This window comes from Sciurus vulgaris (genome assembly GCF_902686455.1).
Source record: "Sciurus vulgaris genome assembly, chromosome: 2".
Classification (NCBI taxonomy): domain Eukaryota; kingdom Metazoa; phylum Chordata; class Mammalia; order Rodentia; family Sciuridae; genus Sciurus; species Sciurus vulgaris.
The window spans coordinates 160676790-160696361 of record NC_136462.1 but is presented as its reverse complement, the minus strand read 5'-3'; the positions used below and the strand labels follow the sequence as shown (position 1 = coordinate 160696361).

The 19572-nt window shown below is 38.8% G+C and overlaps 1 protein-coding gene across 6 annotated transcripts in view; it reads left to right on the top strand.

The window, feature by feature from the left end:
* ZNF133 (zinc finger protein 133) overlaps positions 1 to 17933 on the top strand; it is a 32315-nt gene extending 14382 nt beyond the window's left edge. For all 6 annotated transcript variants that reach the window (XM_079123577.1, XM_079123572.1, XM_079123573.1 and 3 more), the window contains 2 exons: positions 1382 to 1477; positions 16018 to 17933. In XM_079123577.1, coding sequence (XP_078979703.1) covers positions 1382 to 1477; positions 16018 to 17759 — 1838 coding nt within the window. In that variant the 3' untranslated portion in view covers positions 17760 to 17933. The remainder of the gene's footprint in view (positions 1 to 1381; positions 1478 to 16017) is intronic.
* The last annotated feature ends 1639 nt before the right edge of the window (positions 17934 to 19572 follow it).

Below are 19572 nucleotides of genomic sequence, written 5' to 3'. Positions count from 1 at the left end.
GTTGCAAGTTCCATTTTCCTGCAAATGACATAATTTCATTTTTATTTATGACTGAATAAAATTCCATTGTGTATATATATTGTGGAATCAGACCGTCAATAAGTGGCAGAGAGTGGGAGAACTCAAATTTTATCTTATGCTGTGGGCCCAAAGGGAGATCAAACTCCAAATTCTGAGCTCCCATCTCCAGTTTCTCACAACATTTATGGGTGATCTGGTGCCATAAAATTTCTAGTCTAAACAATAGAAGGCCATAGGTGCTTTCTAGTGGGAAGCATGTTTATAGCAGCGGAGTGCTTATGGGGGGGGGGGTGGAGGGGGGGGGGGTGACTCCTCTCCACAGGAGAGGATTGAACCTGAAGGGGCAGCAGGGGTATTTGCACTTCAAACTGGATTAGTTAAGTGTTCTAGAGGTAGTTATATACAATCTAAAAGGTGGGCGTCTGTGGTGTTAATTAGGTTTCCCTTTCCCAGGCACTAGTTTTTCAAGATAGTGTTGTTATAGTTTATTTTACATCCAGGCCTGGTTTTGTCATCATCACACATACCTCATTTTCTTTATTCATTCATCCATTGGTGAACGCCTAGGCTGATTCCATAGTTCGGCCGTTGTGAATTGCGCTGCTATAAACGTGGGCAGGCATATATCACTATAGCATGATGACTTTAATTCTTTTTTTGGGGCGGGGTTCCGAGATTGAACTCAGGGGCACTCGACCACTGAGTCAAATCCCCAGCCTTGTTTTGTATTTTATTTAGAGACAGGATCTCACTGAGTTAGCACCTCGCTTTTGCTGAGGCTACCTTTGAACTCATATCCTTCTGCCTCAGTCTCCTGAGCCACTAGGATTACAGACATGTGCCAGCAAGCCCGGCAACTTTAATTCTTTAGGATAAGTACTGAGGAATGGTATAGCTGGGTCATTGTGATTCCATGCCTAATGTTTCGAGGAACTTCCATACTGATTTCCATAGTGGTTGTGTTAATTTACAATCCTACCAATAGTGTAAAAGTGTTCCTTTTTCTCTACATCTACTCCAGCATTATTATTGTTTGTAGGCTTGATGACTGCCATTTCACTCTGAATTCTTGAGTGGACCCTTGATCCCATAACCTACAGCCATCTTTTTTCTTTTCCTGAGAGCAGGAATTCCATTTTCTTTTTTTTTTTTTCACTTAAAAAATAGTTTTATTAATATACAATTCACGTACCATACAAGTCACTCACTTGTAATGTACATTTCAGTACTTTTTTAAAATTTATTTTTATTGTAAACAAATGGGGTACATCTTGTTTCTCTGTACGTGAAGTAGAGGCATACCATTTGTGTAATCATACGTTTACATAGGGTAATGGTGTTTGATTCATTCTGTTGTCAGGAATTCCATTTTCTAAACCAAAACTCATCACCCAGCTCGAGCAAGGGAAAGAAACATGGAGGGAAGAAAGAAAATGTCTACTGGTCACCTGTCCAGGTAAGTGGGAGAACACTGGGCGAATGGGACACCAGAGTGTCAGCAGCTCAGAGGGTTGGGAGAGAGGAGACATTGATAAGGTACTGGCGAGGGAAATTGTTCTCTTGACTTCATGGACTGCTGTTCTGATTGCCAGGCATAGCCTCCCTTCAGACCTTCATTTTAATTCAAATTAGGTACTTTCCTTGTGTCCCCTTCCTCCTCTGGGAAGCTTTTGTCCTTCCGTTGGGTTTTTCTCTCTTTTCCCCAGGCTAACTCAAGAATATAGCAAAAACTGAACTAGAGAAAGATGGCAAAGCCCAGTAGAAGAAAGGAGAGCTAAAAAGCATTTGAGAAATTGAAATGGAATTTTTTTTAAATTTATTTTTATTGTAAACAAATGGGATACATGTTGTTTCTGTTTGTACATGGAGTAACAGCATACCATTTGCATGTTCATAAATTTACATAGAGTAATGATATTTGATTCATTCCATTATTTTTTTCCTTCCCCCCACCCCTCTCACCTCTCTTTTCCCTCTATACAGTCCCTCCTTCCTCCATTCTTGTCCCACTCCCACCCCCCATTAAGAGTCATCATCCGCTTATCAGTGAGATCATTCCTCTTTTGGATTTTTGAGATTGGCTTATCTCACTTAACATGATATTCTCCAATTTCATCCATTTGCCTGCAAATGCCATAATTTTATTATTCTTTATAGCTGAGTAATATTCCATTGTATATATATATACCACAGTTTCTTTATCCATTCATCAATTGAAGGGCATCTAGGTTGGTTCCATAGTCTGGCTATTGTGAATTGAGCCACTATGAACATTGATGTGGAACATTAAGTCCTTTGGGTATAGGCCGAGGAGTGGGATAGCTGGGTCAAATGGTAGGTCCATTCCAAGTTTTCTAAGGAATCTCCACACTGCTTTCCAGAGTGGCTGCACTAATTTGCAGCCCCACCAACAATGTATGAGTGTACCTTTTTCCCCACATCCTCTCCAACACCTATTGTTGCTTGGGTTCTGGATAATCGCCATTCTAATTGGGGTGAGATGGAATCTTAGTGTAGTTTTGATTTGCATTTCTCTTATTACTAGAGATGTTGAACATTTTTTCATATATCTGTTGATTGCTTGTACATCTTCTTCTGTGAAGTGTCTGTTCATTTCCTTAGTCCATTTGTTGATTGGGTTATTTGTATTCTTGGTGTAGAGTTTTTTGAGTTCTTTATATATTCTGGAAATTAGTGCTCTATCTGAAGTATGAGTGGCAAAGATATTTTCTCACTCTGTAGGCTCTTTCTTCGCATTGCTGATAGTTTCCTTTGCTGAGAGAAAGCTATTTAGTTTGAATCTATCCCAGTTATTGATTCTTGCTTTTATTTCTTGTGCTATGGGAGTCCTGTTAAGGAAGTCTGATCCTAAGCCAACAAGATGAAGATTTGGACCTACTTTTTCTTCTATAATCTGCAGGGTCTCTGGTCTGATTTCAAGGTCCTTGATCCATTGTGAGTTGAGTTTTGTGCAGGGTGAGAGATAGGGGTTTAGTTTCATTCTGTTGCATATGGATTTCCAGTTTTCCCAGCACCATTTGTTGAAGAGGCTATCTTTTCTCCATTACATATTTTTGGCACCTTTGTCTAGTATGAGAAAATTGTATTTATTTGGGTTTGTGTCTGTGTCCTCTATTCTGTGCCATTGATCTTCCTATTTTGGTGCCAATACGATGCCGTTTTTGTTACTATTGCTTTGTAGTATAGTTGAAGTTCTGGTATTTCGATACCCCCTGTTTCATTCTTCCTGCTAAGGATTGCTTTAGCTATTCTGGGTTTCTTATTCTTCCAAATGAATTTCATGATTGCTTGCTCTATTTCTGTAAGGTACATCATTGGGATTTTAAGTGGAATTGCATTGAATCTGTATAGAACTTTTGGTAGTATGGCCATTTTGACAATATTAATTCTGCCTATCCAAGAACATGGGAGAACTTTCCATCTTCTAAGGTCTTCCTCAATTTCTTTCTTCAATGTTTTGAAGTTTTCATCGTAGAGATCTTTTACCTCTTTGGTTAGATTGATTCCCAAGTGTTTTATTTTTTTTTTTTGAGGCTATTGCAAATGGAGTTGTTTTCCTCATTTCCCTTTCAGCTGTTTCATTGCTTGCATATAAAAATGCTTTAGATTTATGCGTGTTGATTTTATAGCCTGCTATTTTGCTGAATTCATTGATGAGGTCTAGAAGTTTTCTGGAGGAGTTTTTTGGATCCTCTAAATATAGAATCATGTCATCAGCAAATAGTGACAGCTTAAGTTCCTCTTTTCCTATTTGTATCCCTTTAATTTCTTTAGTCTGCCCAATTGCTCTGGCTAGAGATTCAAGGACAATGTTGAATAGAAGTGGTGAAAGAGGATATCCCTGTCTTGTTCCTGTTTTTAAAGGGAATGGTTTCAGTTTTTCTCCATTAAGAATGATGTTGGCCATGGGCTTAGCATAAATAGCCTTTACAATGTTCAGGTATGTTCCTACTATCCCTATTTTTTCTAGTGTTTTCAGCATGAAGGGGTGTTGTATTTTGTTGAACGCTTTTTCTGTGTCAATTGAAATAACCATATGATTCTTATCCTTAAGTCTATTGACATGATGGATTACGTTTATTGATTTACGGATGTTAAACCATCCTTGCATTCTAGTAATGAACCCCACTTGATCGTGGTGCACGATTTTCTTAATATGTTTTTGGATACGGTTTGCCAATATTTTGTTAAGGATCTTAGCATCTATATTCATCAAGGATATTGGTCTAAAATTTTCTTTCCTTGATGTGTCTTTTCCTCGTTTGGGAATGAGGGTGATATTAGCTTCATAGGATGAGTTTTGGTAGGGTACCCTCCTTTTCTATTTCCTGGAATAGTTTGAGAAGTATTGGAATGAGTTCTTCTTTGAAGGTCTTGTAGAACTTGGCTGAGAATCCGTCTGGTCCTGGGCTTTTCTTGCATGGTAGATTTTTAATGGCTTCTTCTATTTCATTGCTTGATATTGATCTGTTTAAATCGTGTATGTCCTCCTGGTTCAGTTTGGGAGTAGCATATGTCTCTAGAAATTTGTCAATGTTCGGTACTTTCTATTTTGCTGGAATACAGATTTTCAAAGTAGCTTCTCATTATGTTATGTATCTCAGTGGTGTCTGTTGTGATATTTCCTTTTGCATCATGTATTTTAGTAATTTGAGTCTTCTCTCTCCTTCTCTTTGTTAGTGTGGCTAAGGGTTTATCTATTTTGTTACTTTCTCAAAGAACCAACTTTTTGTTATGTCAATTTTTTGAATAGTTTCTTTTGTTTCAATTTCATTGATTTCAGCTCTGATTTTAATTATTTCCTGTCTTCTACTACTTTTGCTGTTATTCTGTTCTTCTTTTTCTAGGGCTTTGAGCTGTAAGGTTAGGTCATTTAGTTGTTGACTTTTCATTCTTTTCTGGAATGCGCTCCATGCAATGAATTTTCCTCTTAGTACTGCTTTCATAGTGTCCCAGAGATTTTGATATGTTGTATCATCATTCTCATTGACCTCGAAGAATTTTTTAATCTCCTCCCTGATGTTTTTTGTTATCCATGTTTCATTCAATAGCATATTATTTAGTCTCCAAGTGTTGGAGTAATTTCCTTTTTTTACTTTGTCATTGATTTGTACTCTCAGTCCATTATGATCTGATAGAACACAAGGCAATATCTCTATGTTTTTGCATTTCCTAAGGGCTGCTTTGTGGCATAACATATGGTCTATTTTCGAGAAGGTTCCATGTGCTGCTGAGAAGAAAATGTATCCGCTCGTTGATGGATGGAATATTCTATATATGTCTATTAAGTCTATGTTATTGATTGTGTTATTGAGTTCTATGGTTTCTTTGGTTGGATTTTGTTTGAAGATCTATCAAGTGGTGACAGCGGTGCGTTAAAGTCACCCAGAATTATTGTGTTGTGGTCTATGTGATTCTTGAAATTGAGAAGGATTTGTTTGATATACAGGGATGCACCATTTTTGGGGCATAAATATTTACTATTGTTATGTCTTCCTGATTTATGGTTCCCTTAAGCAGTATGAAATGTCCTTCTTTATCCCTTCTGACTAACTTTGGCTTGAAGTCCACTTTATCTGATATAAGGATGGAAACCCCCGCTTTTTTACTGAGTCCATGTGCGTGGTAGGTTTTTTCCCATCCTTTCACCTTTAGTCTGTGGATGTCTTTTTCTACGAGATGAGTCTCTTGCAGGCAGCATATTGTTGGGTCTTTCTTTTTAATCCATTCTGCCAGTCTATGTCTTTTGATTGATGAGTTTAGGCCATTAACATTCAGGGCTATTATTGATATATGATTTGTATTCCCAGTCATTTGGCTTATTTTTGGTTTTTAAGTTGGCTTGGTTTCTCCTTTGAGTGGTTTTTCTCTAAGGTAGTTTCTCCCTTTGCTGACCTCCATTGTTGTTTTTCATTTGCTCTTCATGGAATATTTTGTTGAGAACATTCTGTAGTGCAGGCTTTCTATTTGTAAATTCTTTTAACTTTTGTTTATTATGGAAGGATTTTATTTCATCTTCAAATCTGAAGGTTAGTTTTGCTGGGTATAAGATTCTTGGTTGGCAACCATGTTCTTTCAGAGCTTGAAATATGTTGTTCCAGGCCCTTCTAGCTTTTAGAGTCTGGGTTGAGAAGTCTGCTGCTATCCATATTGGTTTCCCCCTATATGTAATGTGATGCTTTTCTCTCATGGCCTTCAAAATCCTTTCTTTATTTTGAATGTTACGCATTTTCATTATAATGTGCCTTGGTGTGGACCTGTTGTGATTCTGTGCATTTGTTGTTCTGTAAGCCTCTTGTATTTGATTTTCCATTTCATTCTTCAGGTTTGGGAAATTTTCTGATATTATTTCATTGAATAGGTTGTTCATTCCTTTGTTTTGTATCTCTGTGCCTTCCTCAATCCCAATAATTCTTAAATTTGGTCTTTTCATGATGTCCCATAGTTCTTGGAGATTCTGTTCATGATTTCTTACCATCTTCTCTGTTTGGGCGACTTTATTTTCAAGATTAAATATTTTGTCTTCATTGTCTGAGGTTCTGTCTTCCAAGTGGTCTAGTGTGTTGGTGATGCTTTCCATTGAGTTTTTTATTTGGTTTATTGTCTCCTTCATTTCAAGGATTTCCGTTTGGTTTTTTTTTTGAGAATCTCTATCTCTTTGTTGAAATGATCTTTTGCTTCCTGCAGGTGCTCTTTCAGCTTATTGGTATTATTATTCATTGCCTGCAATTGCTCTCTTATCTCATTCTTTGCTTCGCGAATCATCTTAATCATGTATAATCTGAAGTCCTCTTCTGACATTTCTTCTAACATACTGTCATTGGATTCTATTACTATAGAATCTAGATTTGTTTGGATCATTTTCTTCCCTTGTTTTTTCATGTTGTTCATGTATCTTCCCCTCTAGCGCTGTAGATCTGGGGGTATTGCCAATTTCCCCCTATAGGCTTATAGTGGCCCTATAGGTTTCCAAAACCCTTTCTTTAAGGGGAGATCAATATTAGCAGTGCCCAAACCAGACACTATGCAATCCTAGACCAAATAGCCCCTATGGGGACAATAACATCATGTAAATAAGGGAGAAAGCAACTCTGAGGGAACAGGTAAACAGAAGGAAAAGAAAGCAAGAAATGTAAAGAAATAAAAACTTAAATTTTTTTTTAAAAAAGGAGAAAAAAGAAAATCTTCTGTATAATAGTCATATTGTAATGAAACCTCCCAGTGTTCAGTAGCCCGATGTATGAGAGGTACCTGAGAATGAGCTTCAAGCCTCCAGCAGGCGTCGCAGGATGGGATTTGCCACACCTGAAGATCGGAGCTACGGCTTCCAGGATTATCCAAGATGGCTGCTCTGGCTTCCAAATGTGTTGGCAAATGGGGAACTGCAGCTCAGGGGTGGACGTGGTCAGCTGGAGGTCCTGGAGACAGGATGCAGTTGGTCCGGCAGGGGTCCTGGAGGTCCAGTGTGTTTGGTATGGTTGTGGGATCCAGGAGGCCAGGTGCAATCAGTCTGTCTGGGGTCCCAGTGATAGGGCGCAGTCAGTTGGTCTGGGGGTCCTGGCGGCAGGGAGCAGTCAGTTGATGTGAGGGCCCCAGAGGCAGGGAGTGATTGGTCAGGCTGAGGGATCCTGGAGTCGAGACTCAGTCAGTCCGGCCAGGGGTCCTACAGGGCCTGGCTGTTGTCTCAAAATGGCGGCAGCCACGTGTAATCAAACCTGCAGGTACTGTGACAGTGAACTTCCAGGCAGCAGCAGGCAGCTGGTTCTCCACTGGCGGTCTGCGGTCAGTCTGCTGGCAGCTGTCCGACTATCGGGAGGTGAACCTCGAGCGTTGGGTGATGGATAGGGGTAAGGCAGGCGATGGACAGGCAAGAGGCAGGCAAATGGCGGATGATAGACGCCTGACAGTGAGCAATCTGCTCTCAAAAAAGGCGTCGATATGCTGGCAGACTGCAGGTGATCACAGCAGACAAATGGGGTAAAGAGCAGGGGATCGATAAGCAGCAAAAACTGCCTCACCGAGAAACAGATATCCTCTGCTTGAATCCGGCGTTGCGGAGCCACAAGGAACGCAGCCTCCCTCTAGACCGCCATCTTGGATCCGAAATGGAATTCTTATAAAAACAAAAAACAAACAAGAGTAATTTAAAAAATTTTTTTTTTTTTTAATTTTTCATATTGGGGATTGAACTCAGGCACTTTAGCACTGAGCCCTTTTTATTTTGAGACAGGATCTTACTAAGTTGCTGAAGCTGGCTTTGAATTTGCAATTCTCCTGCCTGGGCATCCTGAGTTGCTGGGATTACAGGCATGTGCCACCGCAAAAGTAAAGTTAAACTATTTACTTTTTCATTTTGGGGGGGATGCTGGGGATTGAACCCAGGGTCTCATGCATGCGAGGTAATGTGCTACCACTAAGCCACACCCCTAGCCCTATTCTTTACTTTCTTTAAGAAAAAGTTGGCTGATTCCTACTGTAAGGGAGTGTAATATACAATCTTAACTTTTTATATTCTACTTAATCTGAGTACTACTTTATGTAAAATTTAAGAGCAGTGCAATTTACAGATCTAGTTACCCCCTCCCAACTTGCCATTTATATAACATGCTCCCTATTATAATATTATTTATTTTAAGCACTTATATATCTATTTTTTAACTAAGAAAAAAATGTATTTTATACTTATTCAGTATATTTATTCAGGATAAATTTTTCAGTGAATTTTCTGTTTTCTTTTTCTTTTTACTTTTTTTTTTAAAGATTTGAGTTTCCCCTTAATATTGTCCTTCAGCCTTAAGCACTTCATTAGCATTTCTTGTAATGCAGGTGGCATTATATTCTCTCACATTTTGTTTTGCTAAAAGTGCCTTTATTTCATCTTCACTGTTGAAACACATTTTTACTGGATATACGATTCTAGATTGGTTATTGTTTTAGTCAACTTTTTCACTACTGTGACTAAAAGAGCTGACAAGAACGATTTTAGGGGAGGACAAGTTTATTTAGGGGCTCATGGTTTCAGAGGTCTCAGGCCATAGAAGCCTGACTCCATTCCTTGGGCTGGAGGTGAGGCAGAACATCATGGCAGAAGGGCGTGGCAGAGGGAAGTGACTTACATGATGATCAGGAAGCAGAGAGAAAGAGAGACTCCACTTGCCAGATACAAAATATGTACCCTAAAGGCACACCCCCAATGACCCATCTCCTGCAGCCACATTCTACCTGCCTCATTTTTCCACTCAGTTAATCCTATCAGAGAATTAATTCACTGATTGGGTTAAAATTCTTATAACCCAATCATTTCTCCTCTAAACTTCTTTGCATTTTCTCACACATGAGCTTTTGGAGGATACCTCATATCCAAGTTATTATGTTTTTTTGCACTTAAAAGGTACTGTTTTGCCCACCATTATAACTAATAAAAAGTTTGCTGTCGTTTGCATTCTTATTACCCTGAATTTAATTTCTTTGTTTCCTCTGACTACTCTCAATGTGTTCTTTTTATTTTTCTTTATATTTCTGGCATTCAGCAGTTTGACTTGTGTGACCACCTTTAGGATATTATTCCTTCACAATTTTTATTCTGCCCTATTCTCACTCTTCCATTTTGGGTCAAGAATTACTGTGTATTCATTCTTTTTATGTTATTCCGCAGGCTATTGAGTCTGTCTGTATTTTTAGAACTTTTTTTCTGTTTGTTCTTCAGATTGGATGATTTCAGTTGATCTGTCTCCATGTTTACTGTCTCATCTCTCATCTTCAATATACTGGCCTCTGCCAGTAATTTTTTTTTTAATATATATTTTTTAGTTGTCAATGGACTTATATTTATTTATTTACATACAGTGCAGAGAATCAAAAAACCCAGTGCCTCACACATGCCAGACAAGCACTCTATCACTGAGCCACAATCCCAGCCCCCAGTAAACTTAAGATGTTTTTCAGTTCTGTGATTTCCATTTAGTTTTATAATTTTCTATTTTTGTGATGAGATTTTTCTGTCGGTTCATTAATTACAAGCAAGTTTTTCTTTACTTCCTTTAAAAAAATGGTTGATACTGAATGGATATATTACTAAATGAAAAATTTGCATAATAGTGTTTTATTCATTTTAATCTTTTCTTAGTAAAAATGAAGTTTGTGAAAAAGTATGTTTTTGTGAGCATGTGAAAATCTATTGTTATTTACCATTACTAGTAGTTGCCTATGGAGATGGAATTGTTCAGGGTGGGACAAGGAGTTGCTGAGAATTTTTCCTTGTTTGCATTCTTTTAAATTATAAAAGGATAGGTAACTTTAATATGTGTCTGTATGAGTGTTTTAATTTTTTAAATTCCTTTGTGCTTCCTGTTCATAATGAGGGAAGGAAATTGGGAAGGAAAAAAAGGTGTATGTTTTCTTTTTCTGGGTAAGAAATTTTCTCCTCAGTTTTATTAAATTGAATATAGAGCCTTACAGTTAATTCTATCTTTTTTTTTTTTTTTTTTTGGTGTTGGAGATTGATTCTATCTTAAAATCAAGGGAATATAACATATATAATAGAAACTATTTCTATTTTTCAATTTCTTTGTACCTATTTTCATCTGCTTGTGTCATAAAGCTCGTCAGGGTCATTGTAATCAATATCAAATTCTCCACTTTTTTCAGTTTTTGCCTTTTATTTCACTTCCTTGTGTTATTAGGTGTATAAAGGCTCATGACAATTTTATCTCATTCTTTAATGAAGTATTGACATTAAAGTTCTCTTTGTTTCATAACTTCCTTTTTATTTCTTATTGTCTTAGCACCTTTCTTGTGTTTATTTTTGGTATGGTATTTCTTTGTTCATCCTTTTATTTTTAAATAAAAATAATATGATCTGGGTATTTTGTTTTTAAGCAGCTGCATGTTACTGATATTACATTTTATGTCAAACCAAGCAGTGTTGTCTTTTAATAGGTACTTTGATACTTTCATACTTCTTATAATAACTGGTAAGTTTCATGAGACTTACTTAGGGCAGATGAATACTGTGAGGCAGATGAATAAGTGTTTTACTACATGGATAGGAAAGGAGGAAATCAGGGCAGAAGAAGTAAAGCATCTGTGTTAGTTCAGCTGCTGTAACAAAGTACCACAGACTGGGTGACTTTATAGAAATTTATTTTCTCATAGTTCTAGAGGCTGGAAGTCTCAGATCAAGGTGTCAGTTGGTTCGGTTGTTTTGAGGCCTCACCCCCATGCTTCCAGATAGCCATTTTCTTGTTGTGTCTTCACATGGTCTTTACTCTATGCTTATATATTCTTGTTGTCTCTTTGTTTTCCTATAAGCACACCAATCCTGTGGGTTTAAGACCCACCCTTATGACCCATTTAACATTAATCACTTCTTTCAAGGCCCAGTTTCCAGATACAGTCACTCTGGGGGTTAGGGCTTTAACCTAAGAATTTGGGGGGATACAATTCAGTATTTGCAAGGGTGATGTGTATTTCTATAGACTCTCAGCTGAATGTACAGTTCATAAAATATCATTGAATATGTGAGTTCATTGGATCTCAGTTGTATGAATAAAGAAGATAAAGGACTGGTATATGAAAAAAAAGATCATGGATCAGAGTCCTGAATAAGATCAGGGAACAGTGTGATCATGCCACTTCAGCATGAGCCAAAGGAATAAAAGACTATCAGAGAAGGAAATATGCACACTAGTGTCTTTGAAGATTGTGCAGTGCCTGGTAAGCTGATAAGCTAGTGTTAGCCACTGGTGATCCCTGCAGAGCACCCTGAGGTTGTTGACAGGTATTATAGTGAAGAGGATGTGAGCAGGTTACCAAGTCTGCAGGGAAAGGTGTGAAATCAAGAGGCATATGGATAGTCCTAAAAGATGTATGGTAGGCAAGGATATGGAAACTGTACTGAAACAGGGTCACTGACTCAACTCTAATGCTTGGAAAAATTGTCAATCTGCTTGAGGGAAACACAGATCTTCCTTTAAGGACAGTAGAGGTAGTAGGTCTAACCAAGGACATGGAAGAAATATGGGACAGAAATTGAGAGGATGTAGGAGCTTTATCTGTTCTGAGTGTGCATTCCAAAATGAGTGAATGCCATATACCCTGGCCTTTGTATGTTTATACAAGTATGTTTTTCTCCTCAACCTGAAAGCTTATAATTATATTAATAATTAGCACTTTGATTGGCTTAAAGTTAAACTTATCTTTTTGATATACATTTTTAAAAAATGTTTTAAAGAAAAATAGCAGCTCTCACAACAGCATTGAGCAGATTAAAGTATAAGAATGGTATACATATCCAAGAAACAAAGAAACAAATCTTCGTGATTGCCCAGGAAGTTTTCTTAGAAACCCAAAATATAGGCGTTTGGGTGAAAAGACTATCTTATTTCAGGTGTAAAATACATTGTAACAGTTTCATTATTACATATTTAGGACTTGGTTTGAGGAAAGGCAGTATCAGAGTTCTTAAAACAAGATTGGTACACAAAAAGCAGAGTCATCTTATCTACTTCATTAATCAGAATGTTATTACAGTATATAATAATGCAATAAACAAGCATACCAGGCTTATTTGCAAAAACATGAATGAACTAGAGAATATTATGTTAAGTTAAAACAGCCAGACACAGAAAAAATGCCACACAATCACACTTATATGTGGATCTAAAAATGTCAGACTTACAGAAGCAGAGTAGAATGGTGGTTACCACGGGTTGAGAGTGAGGGAGAAGTCATTGGGGAGATGTTGGTCAAAGGATATAACATTTCAGAAAGGAGGAATAAATTCATATATTGTATTTGTGGTGACCATAGTTAATAACAATGAATTATATTCTTGAAAATCACTAAGAGAGTAGATGTTCTTACCACAAAGTGATAGTTACAAGAGGTAATACATATTAATTAGTTTGAGTTATTCATTTTACATTGTACTCATGTTTCAAAACATGTGCATGATAAATATATGTATTCAGTATTAGTTTTTAAAACAAAATTATTAATTCTCATTATTATCTAATAGGCACTCTTAGAAATTAAAAAGAAACATAATCAGTGTTGATGTTAAAATTGCCTGGAAAATATTCTATTTCAGAAGTCTACTTTGAGCAAAGGAACCATAAATTCCCCCAAATTCTGGCACAGCCTGCAAATTATATTGTTTGGACATGTATGTCTACATTGTCCTAACAGTAAGCATTTCTGAGTGTAATATTAACTTATGATTTCTCCCATCAGTAGAGTCTTGGAAATGTAACTAAACTTTCTTTGAGAGAGAGAAACAAGTTTTTTTTATCACTAAAATATTATGTTAGTGTGGTATTTACACTGTAGTGAAGTCAGGAAAAAGATACTACATATGTCTAATTTCAAGGTTTTACTGAACTTTGACATATTAATTCCCTTCTTTGTAGTTACATGACAACTATTAAAGTTCTTTATAAGCCCCGAGTGCCTCTCATTCTTTCAGTGTAACTTGATAACCATGACTCCTAACTTAAGTTAAACGTTTTTCTTTTTCCTTTTTTATTTTGAGGTTGAACCCAGAGCACTCTACCACTAAGCTACATTCCCAGCCCTTTTTACTTGCTTATTTTTTATTTTAAGGCAACATTCTCAATAAATTGCCAAAGCTGGCCTCAAACTTGCGGTCCTGCCTCCATCTCTGCTGGGATTACGGTGTGTGCCACTGAGCCCAGCAACTTTTTTCTTTAGAGCTGGATCTCCAGCTGCATCAAGAAGATTCCCTTCAGAAACCAGGCCATCAAAATCACTGGGAGTTTATTTATTATTTATTTGTTTTGGCACTGTGGATTGAACACAGGGCCTTATGCATTCTAAGCATGTACTGAGCTACATCCCCAGCCCTCTGTTTTTATTTTAATTTGGATATTCTTGGGTTTTTAAAATTTATAATTGTCAGTACTTACTAGTTTCTATAAACCTGTCAGTACAGGAGTACCTGTAAATTTACAATTTTCTATGACAGTTAATCTGGTAGTATTTGTGTTCAATCTCTCTCAGACTAAATGCCAGTTTTACAACCAATTGAAAAGGTTGACCAATAGAGAATTGAAATTTCATTTTTCCTGCTTCTTTTATTACTCCATAGAGTTATTAAAATCCTGTTAAAAATTAAAATTTCTCTTAAGGGACTACTGTAATTTCTAATAATGTTTAGAGGAAAGAAAAGCCTGCCATTTTACATGTAGCCACAGAAGTTAGTATACATATCAGAGACTTTGGTTTCCATAGGATGGGTAAGGGCATTATTTCCTATATCAAAATCATAGCCACCAAACTTACCTAGAATAGACAGAGGAGTTCCTTCTACTGCCGAAAGATCTGCTAACCATGTCCCTGTGACCTAATGTGTATGAAAGTTGACCAAGGAGATATCAGCAATGAACTTTCCTTCTGTCATATTCAAGAGGAAAAAGAGCCACAAATCCACTCTAAAAACTCCACCCACTCCAGAGTTACCGTAATCTCAAGGAGTTTGCAGGCCAGAAATAGACATATGAAATCAGTTATGAGTTGTGGATCCTCAGACAAGCTAGATTAAACAAAACTCCATGTAAGCAGTTAGGGTTCAGTTACTGCTGAGAACAGTCTTGAGGGACCACTGGGCAACCAATCCTAGGTACCATGCATGATGAGTTCCCAGCACTGGGACTGGGGAGAGATAAGCATCAGGCTAGATCAGTGACTTCTCATACTGTCATCCAAGTCTAAAGTAAAGGCCATTGGAGCTACTGAAAGGAAAGAAGGTAAGCTGTTTACTTGCCAGGCACTGAAACACAAAAGGAAGGTATTCATTACGTAGTTTTCTGAATGGAAAGACCCAAGAATTTTAAGTGTTAGGAAAGGGTAATTATAATAAGTTAATGATTATGCTAATTATAATAATTCAGTTAGAGTGAAAAATAGCATTCTGTATAAGAGAATCATTCTGGAATCTAGATGGGTAACATTTCTAGTAAGTTTCATTATTCATTGGTCACATAAGAGTGTTTGGGTAGAGTAAGATCTATACTGGTTTTTCAGATTGCTTGGTTAATTTATTATTTGCTATTAGTCAGCTTTTAGTTGATTAGAACCAACAGTGATGAAACAATATATTTAATGTTAACATTTCCTACACAAGAAGTACTATGTAGGAATTTTTTCTTTCTTTTTCTCCTTTGTGCTGGGGCTTAAACCCAGGGCCTTGTGCATGCTGGGCAAGTGCTCTATTATGAGCTATATCCCCAGCCTGGAAATTATTACAGTTACTGGGGAAAATTTACATTAATTATGGAAATGAACAGTTCTTACAGATTTGTCAGGAGCGCCAGGAGGGAGCATCTTTAAGTTAGTGGGAACCTGACTATGTGTTGTCCAGTGCTGAAGGCCTACTGCCTTATAGAAATTCTGACACAAAGTAATCTTCTGGTACATATTTGTCACTAGATGGGGAACTCAGTGTTTCAGACACTGTCTCTTTAACCACTCACTCACTTATAGTTGCTTTCTTGTCTAGAGTCCTCTGGCCAGTATGAATGACTGCTCTCTTTATCCATTTGTCATTCTAGGGAAATGGGGAAAGACATTTCAACCTGAGTCCTATAATTATAGCTCTCAGTCAAAAACGACAACAACAAAAAATCAACAAACCATGTAGACATGGTTCTTATCAGTGTGTGATTATGAGCCTGAAGGTAACTATGCAGAGACTTTCATATTGGCCCTATTTATATACTCCAGACTGCTTATGATGCTTTTATAGCCTCACTTCTATAGTGGGTCTTCTGGATTATAATAGAAGATGTATGGTGTATGATCTGGAAAGTAGGTCATAGAAAGGAAGTCTTGGTCAGGTAGCACGTAATTTTAAGCATTTTGAAGAATGGGATCAAGACTCATCATCAGATTAGGCGGAATTATTTGGGCTGTCCCACTGAGGACTCCATTCTGATTCAGCTTTTCTCTCTGCTGCAGAAGCAAAGCCAGAACTCCACCCTGGTCCTTTGTCCCCCCCGGATTTCTCCAGTCAGAAATTCCCTGTGCAACATGTGCTGTGTAATCATCCTCCCTGGATCTTCACGTGCTTGTGTGCAGAAAGTCATGTCGATCCTGGGGATCCATGCTTCGGGGACCGGAAGCAGCAGCCGCCAGCCTCTGATGGAAGCTCCTGGAGGGATAAAGCAGAAGGCCAAGAGAGAGAAGGCACCAAGCCTTTGTTTGGTAGGACAAAAAAAAGGGCTTCAGGAGCATTTTCCAAGCAACCCCAAAGGCAGCCAGTCGGCTCTCGGAATGGCATCAGAAGGGTAGAAGTGGAGGCCAGTCCAGCTCAGACAGGGAACCCTGAGGAAACAGACAAATTGCTGAAGAGGATAGAAGTCCTAGGATTTGGAACCATCAACTGTGGAGAGTGTGGACTGGGCTTCAGCAAGATGACAAACCTGCTTAGTCACCAGAGGATACACTCAGGGGAGAAGCCTTATGTGTGTGGTGTGTGTGAGAAAGGCTTCAGTCTAAAGAAAAGCCTTGCCAGACACCAGAAGGCACACTCGGGGGAGAAACCAATTGTGTGCAGGGAGTGTGGGCGCGGTTTCAACCGGAAGTCAACCCTCATCATTCACGAGAGGACACACTCAGGCGAGAAACCTTACATGTGCAGTGAGTGTGGGCGAGGCTTTAGTCAGAAGTCAAACCTCATCATACACCAGAGGACACACTCAGGGGAGAAGCCTTATGTGTGCCGGGAGTGTGGTAAAGGCTTTAGCCAGAAGTCAGCTGTGGTTAGACACCAGAGGACGCACTTAGAGGAGAAGACCATCGTGTGCAGTGACTGTGGCCTCGGCTTCAGTGATAGGTCAAATCTCATCTCCCACCAGAGGACACACTCAGGGGAGAAGCCTTATGCCTGTAAGGAATGTGGGCGATGCTTCAGGCAGAGGACAACCCTTGTCAACCACCAGAGGACACACTCAAAGGAGAAGCCTTATGTGTGTGGAGTATGTGGGCACAGCTTTAGCCAGAATTCAACCCTCATCTCTCACAGAAGGACGCACACAGGGGAGAAGCCGTATGTGTGTGGGGTGTGTGGGCGGGGCTTTAGTCTGAAGTCACACCTCAACAGACACCAGAACATTCACTCAGGGGAGAAGCCAATCGTGTGCAAGGATTGTGGTCGAGGTTTCAGCCAGCAATCAAATCTCATCAGACACCAGAGGACACACTCAGGGGAAAAGCCTATGGTGTGTGAGGAGTGTGGACGAGGCTTTAGCCAGAAGTCAAACCTCATTGCACACCAGAGAACACACTCAGGGGAAAGGCCATATGTGTGCCGGGAGTGTGGGCGAGGCTTCAGCCACCAGGCAGGGCTCATCAGGCACAAGAGGAAGCATTCGAGGGATAAACCTTACATGTGTAGGCAGTGTGGACTAGGCTTTAGCAATAAGTCAGCTTTAATCACACATAAGCGGGTACATTCAGAAGAGAAGTCTTGTGTGTGCAGAGAGTGCGGCCAAGGCTTTATCCAGAAGTCACACCTCATCTCACATCAGATGGCACACAAAGGGGAGAAGCCTTATGTGTGCAAGGCCTGTGGACAAAGCTTTAGGCAGAAGTCTCAGCTCAAGAGACACAGGAAGATAAAGTGCGTCCACCACAAACCGACACTCCAGCAAAACTCTGAGGCCCGCTTGGGACAATCTGATCCCTTGTATTCTCTTTGAAAGTGAAGATGGTGGAGAGGACTAATGGTCAAAATCTTTACACTTCCATGTAATGGAATAGAAAAATGCATTCCGTAAGTGATCAAAGGACATTAATTTAGTGTACTTTCTCCCCAATCTCCATGTTTTGTGGCCTTTTGTTCTAATAAACTTTGCTTCTTTACAAATCTGGAATTTTGGGTGTGTGCCTCGTTCATATATCTATATATGAAATAAGGAATGCTACAGATACCTTGAAATCTTAAGTCCACCATCACACAAAAATTCAGTCCCTTGGAAGATATAAGGACTGAGTCACTCATGTATTTATCAGAAAGTCTTGTGTTTTGTGTGAGGAGAGTATAAGAAGTTTTTATAGAGATTTTAGGTGAGAGGAGGGAATTTCCCAGAAAAATATGACTCTCTAAATAAGTTTTATCTGCCCTACCCTCTTTCCTTGCTTCTGACAGCTCCTTTTATTTATTTTTTATATTAGGGGTTGAACCATGGGATGCTTTATGCTTTATCTTAAGTTACCCTGACTCCCAGTACTGCCCCCTTTTTTTAGACAGGGTTTTGCTTAGTTGCTAAGGCTGGCCTCAAACTTTTGATCCTCCTGCCTCAGGCTCCTGAGTGGCTAGGATTACAGGTGTGTGTCACCATGCCCAGCCCCTTTCTTGCTTTTTGCCTTTATCTCTTGAACTATGTTTATCTATGTTTTGCCTTTTCTGAGTCATTCACTAACTCCCTTTATTGCTTTCCTCAGACTTTGGTCCCTGGTCCTCCCATCTTGGGGCCCTCTTACCAATACATTGTCTTTAGTACTTCATTCCCAGGGCTAATTCTTTGGTCTCAGAGCTTTGAGTCTTAGGCACACCTATATCAGACCACCAAGAACATGGATAGTACCCAGTCATCCCAGTTGTACCCCATTGGCACTCCAATACTTATATGATCATGTTTAACCATGTGTCTTTCTCAGCTTCTAATAATAAGGATAATAATCCTGTAATACCAGAGTACAGGACTTTTAATCATGCTCCTCAGCATTCCATCCCAGGACCTGGTGCACATACCCAACCATCCAGTTAACTGACTGAAGGCCCCTTATCCACAACACCTTTGATAGTTCTCCAATTGCAGGGCCAATGATATTTAACTATATTTAAACAATGTTAACCACACCACCTCAACTGTATCACAGACCATAGTGGTTTTTCTCAAAGTGCCTTCAAAGTGAAGATCATCTCAAGGGTGAAACTGTAAGATCGTTATTTTGTTTGTTTGTTTGTTTGTTTTTAAGATTTCAGAAAGATTTAAGTATGTGACTGAGACTACACAAAATGGTTTCTGTGAATTTTAAGGGTATTATCTCAGAGTACTTTGACACTCAATCCAAACCAGAGAGAGACTTTTCTTGAAGATCTGTGTGGATGTGGTTTTGTCTAATGGAATGAATTTCTATAAAAAACAGAACTCAAAAGACATTTACAATAGAGACACCAGCTTGGTCTAAAAAGGACAGAAAAGCCCATACCTTTCTATGGGCAGGGAGGCAGGCAAACACAGTCCATCTTGCATGGAAAAGGAAGAGTAAAAGTGCAGACACAAAAGCCATGGATAATCACCCTGACGAGACAGTACTGGGAATTCACCAAGGAGCTGGTGGCTATGTATCCAACTGAATTTCAGAATTTTTGTGAAGTGCCTGTTTGCCTGCTGTTTCCCCGTTTTTTTAATAGAAACATTTACTGGAGTTATCCTGTCCCTGGAACAACCATGTAGACGCGTGTTTTTAGTTCACAGGTCTACACCTTGACCTGTGAACTAAAGA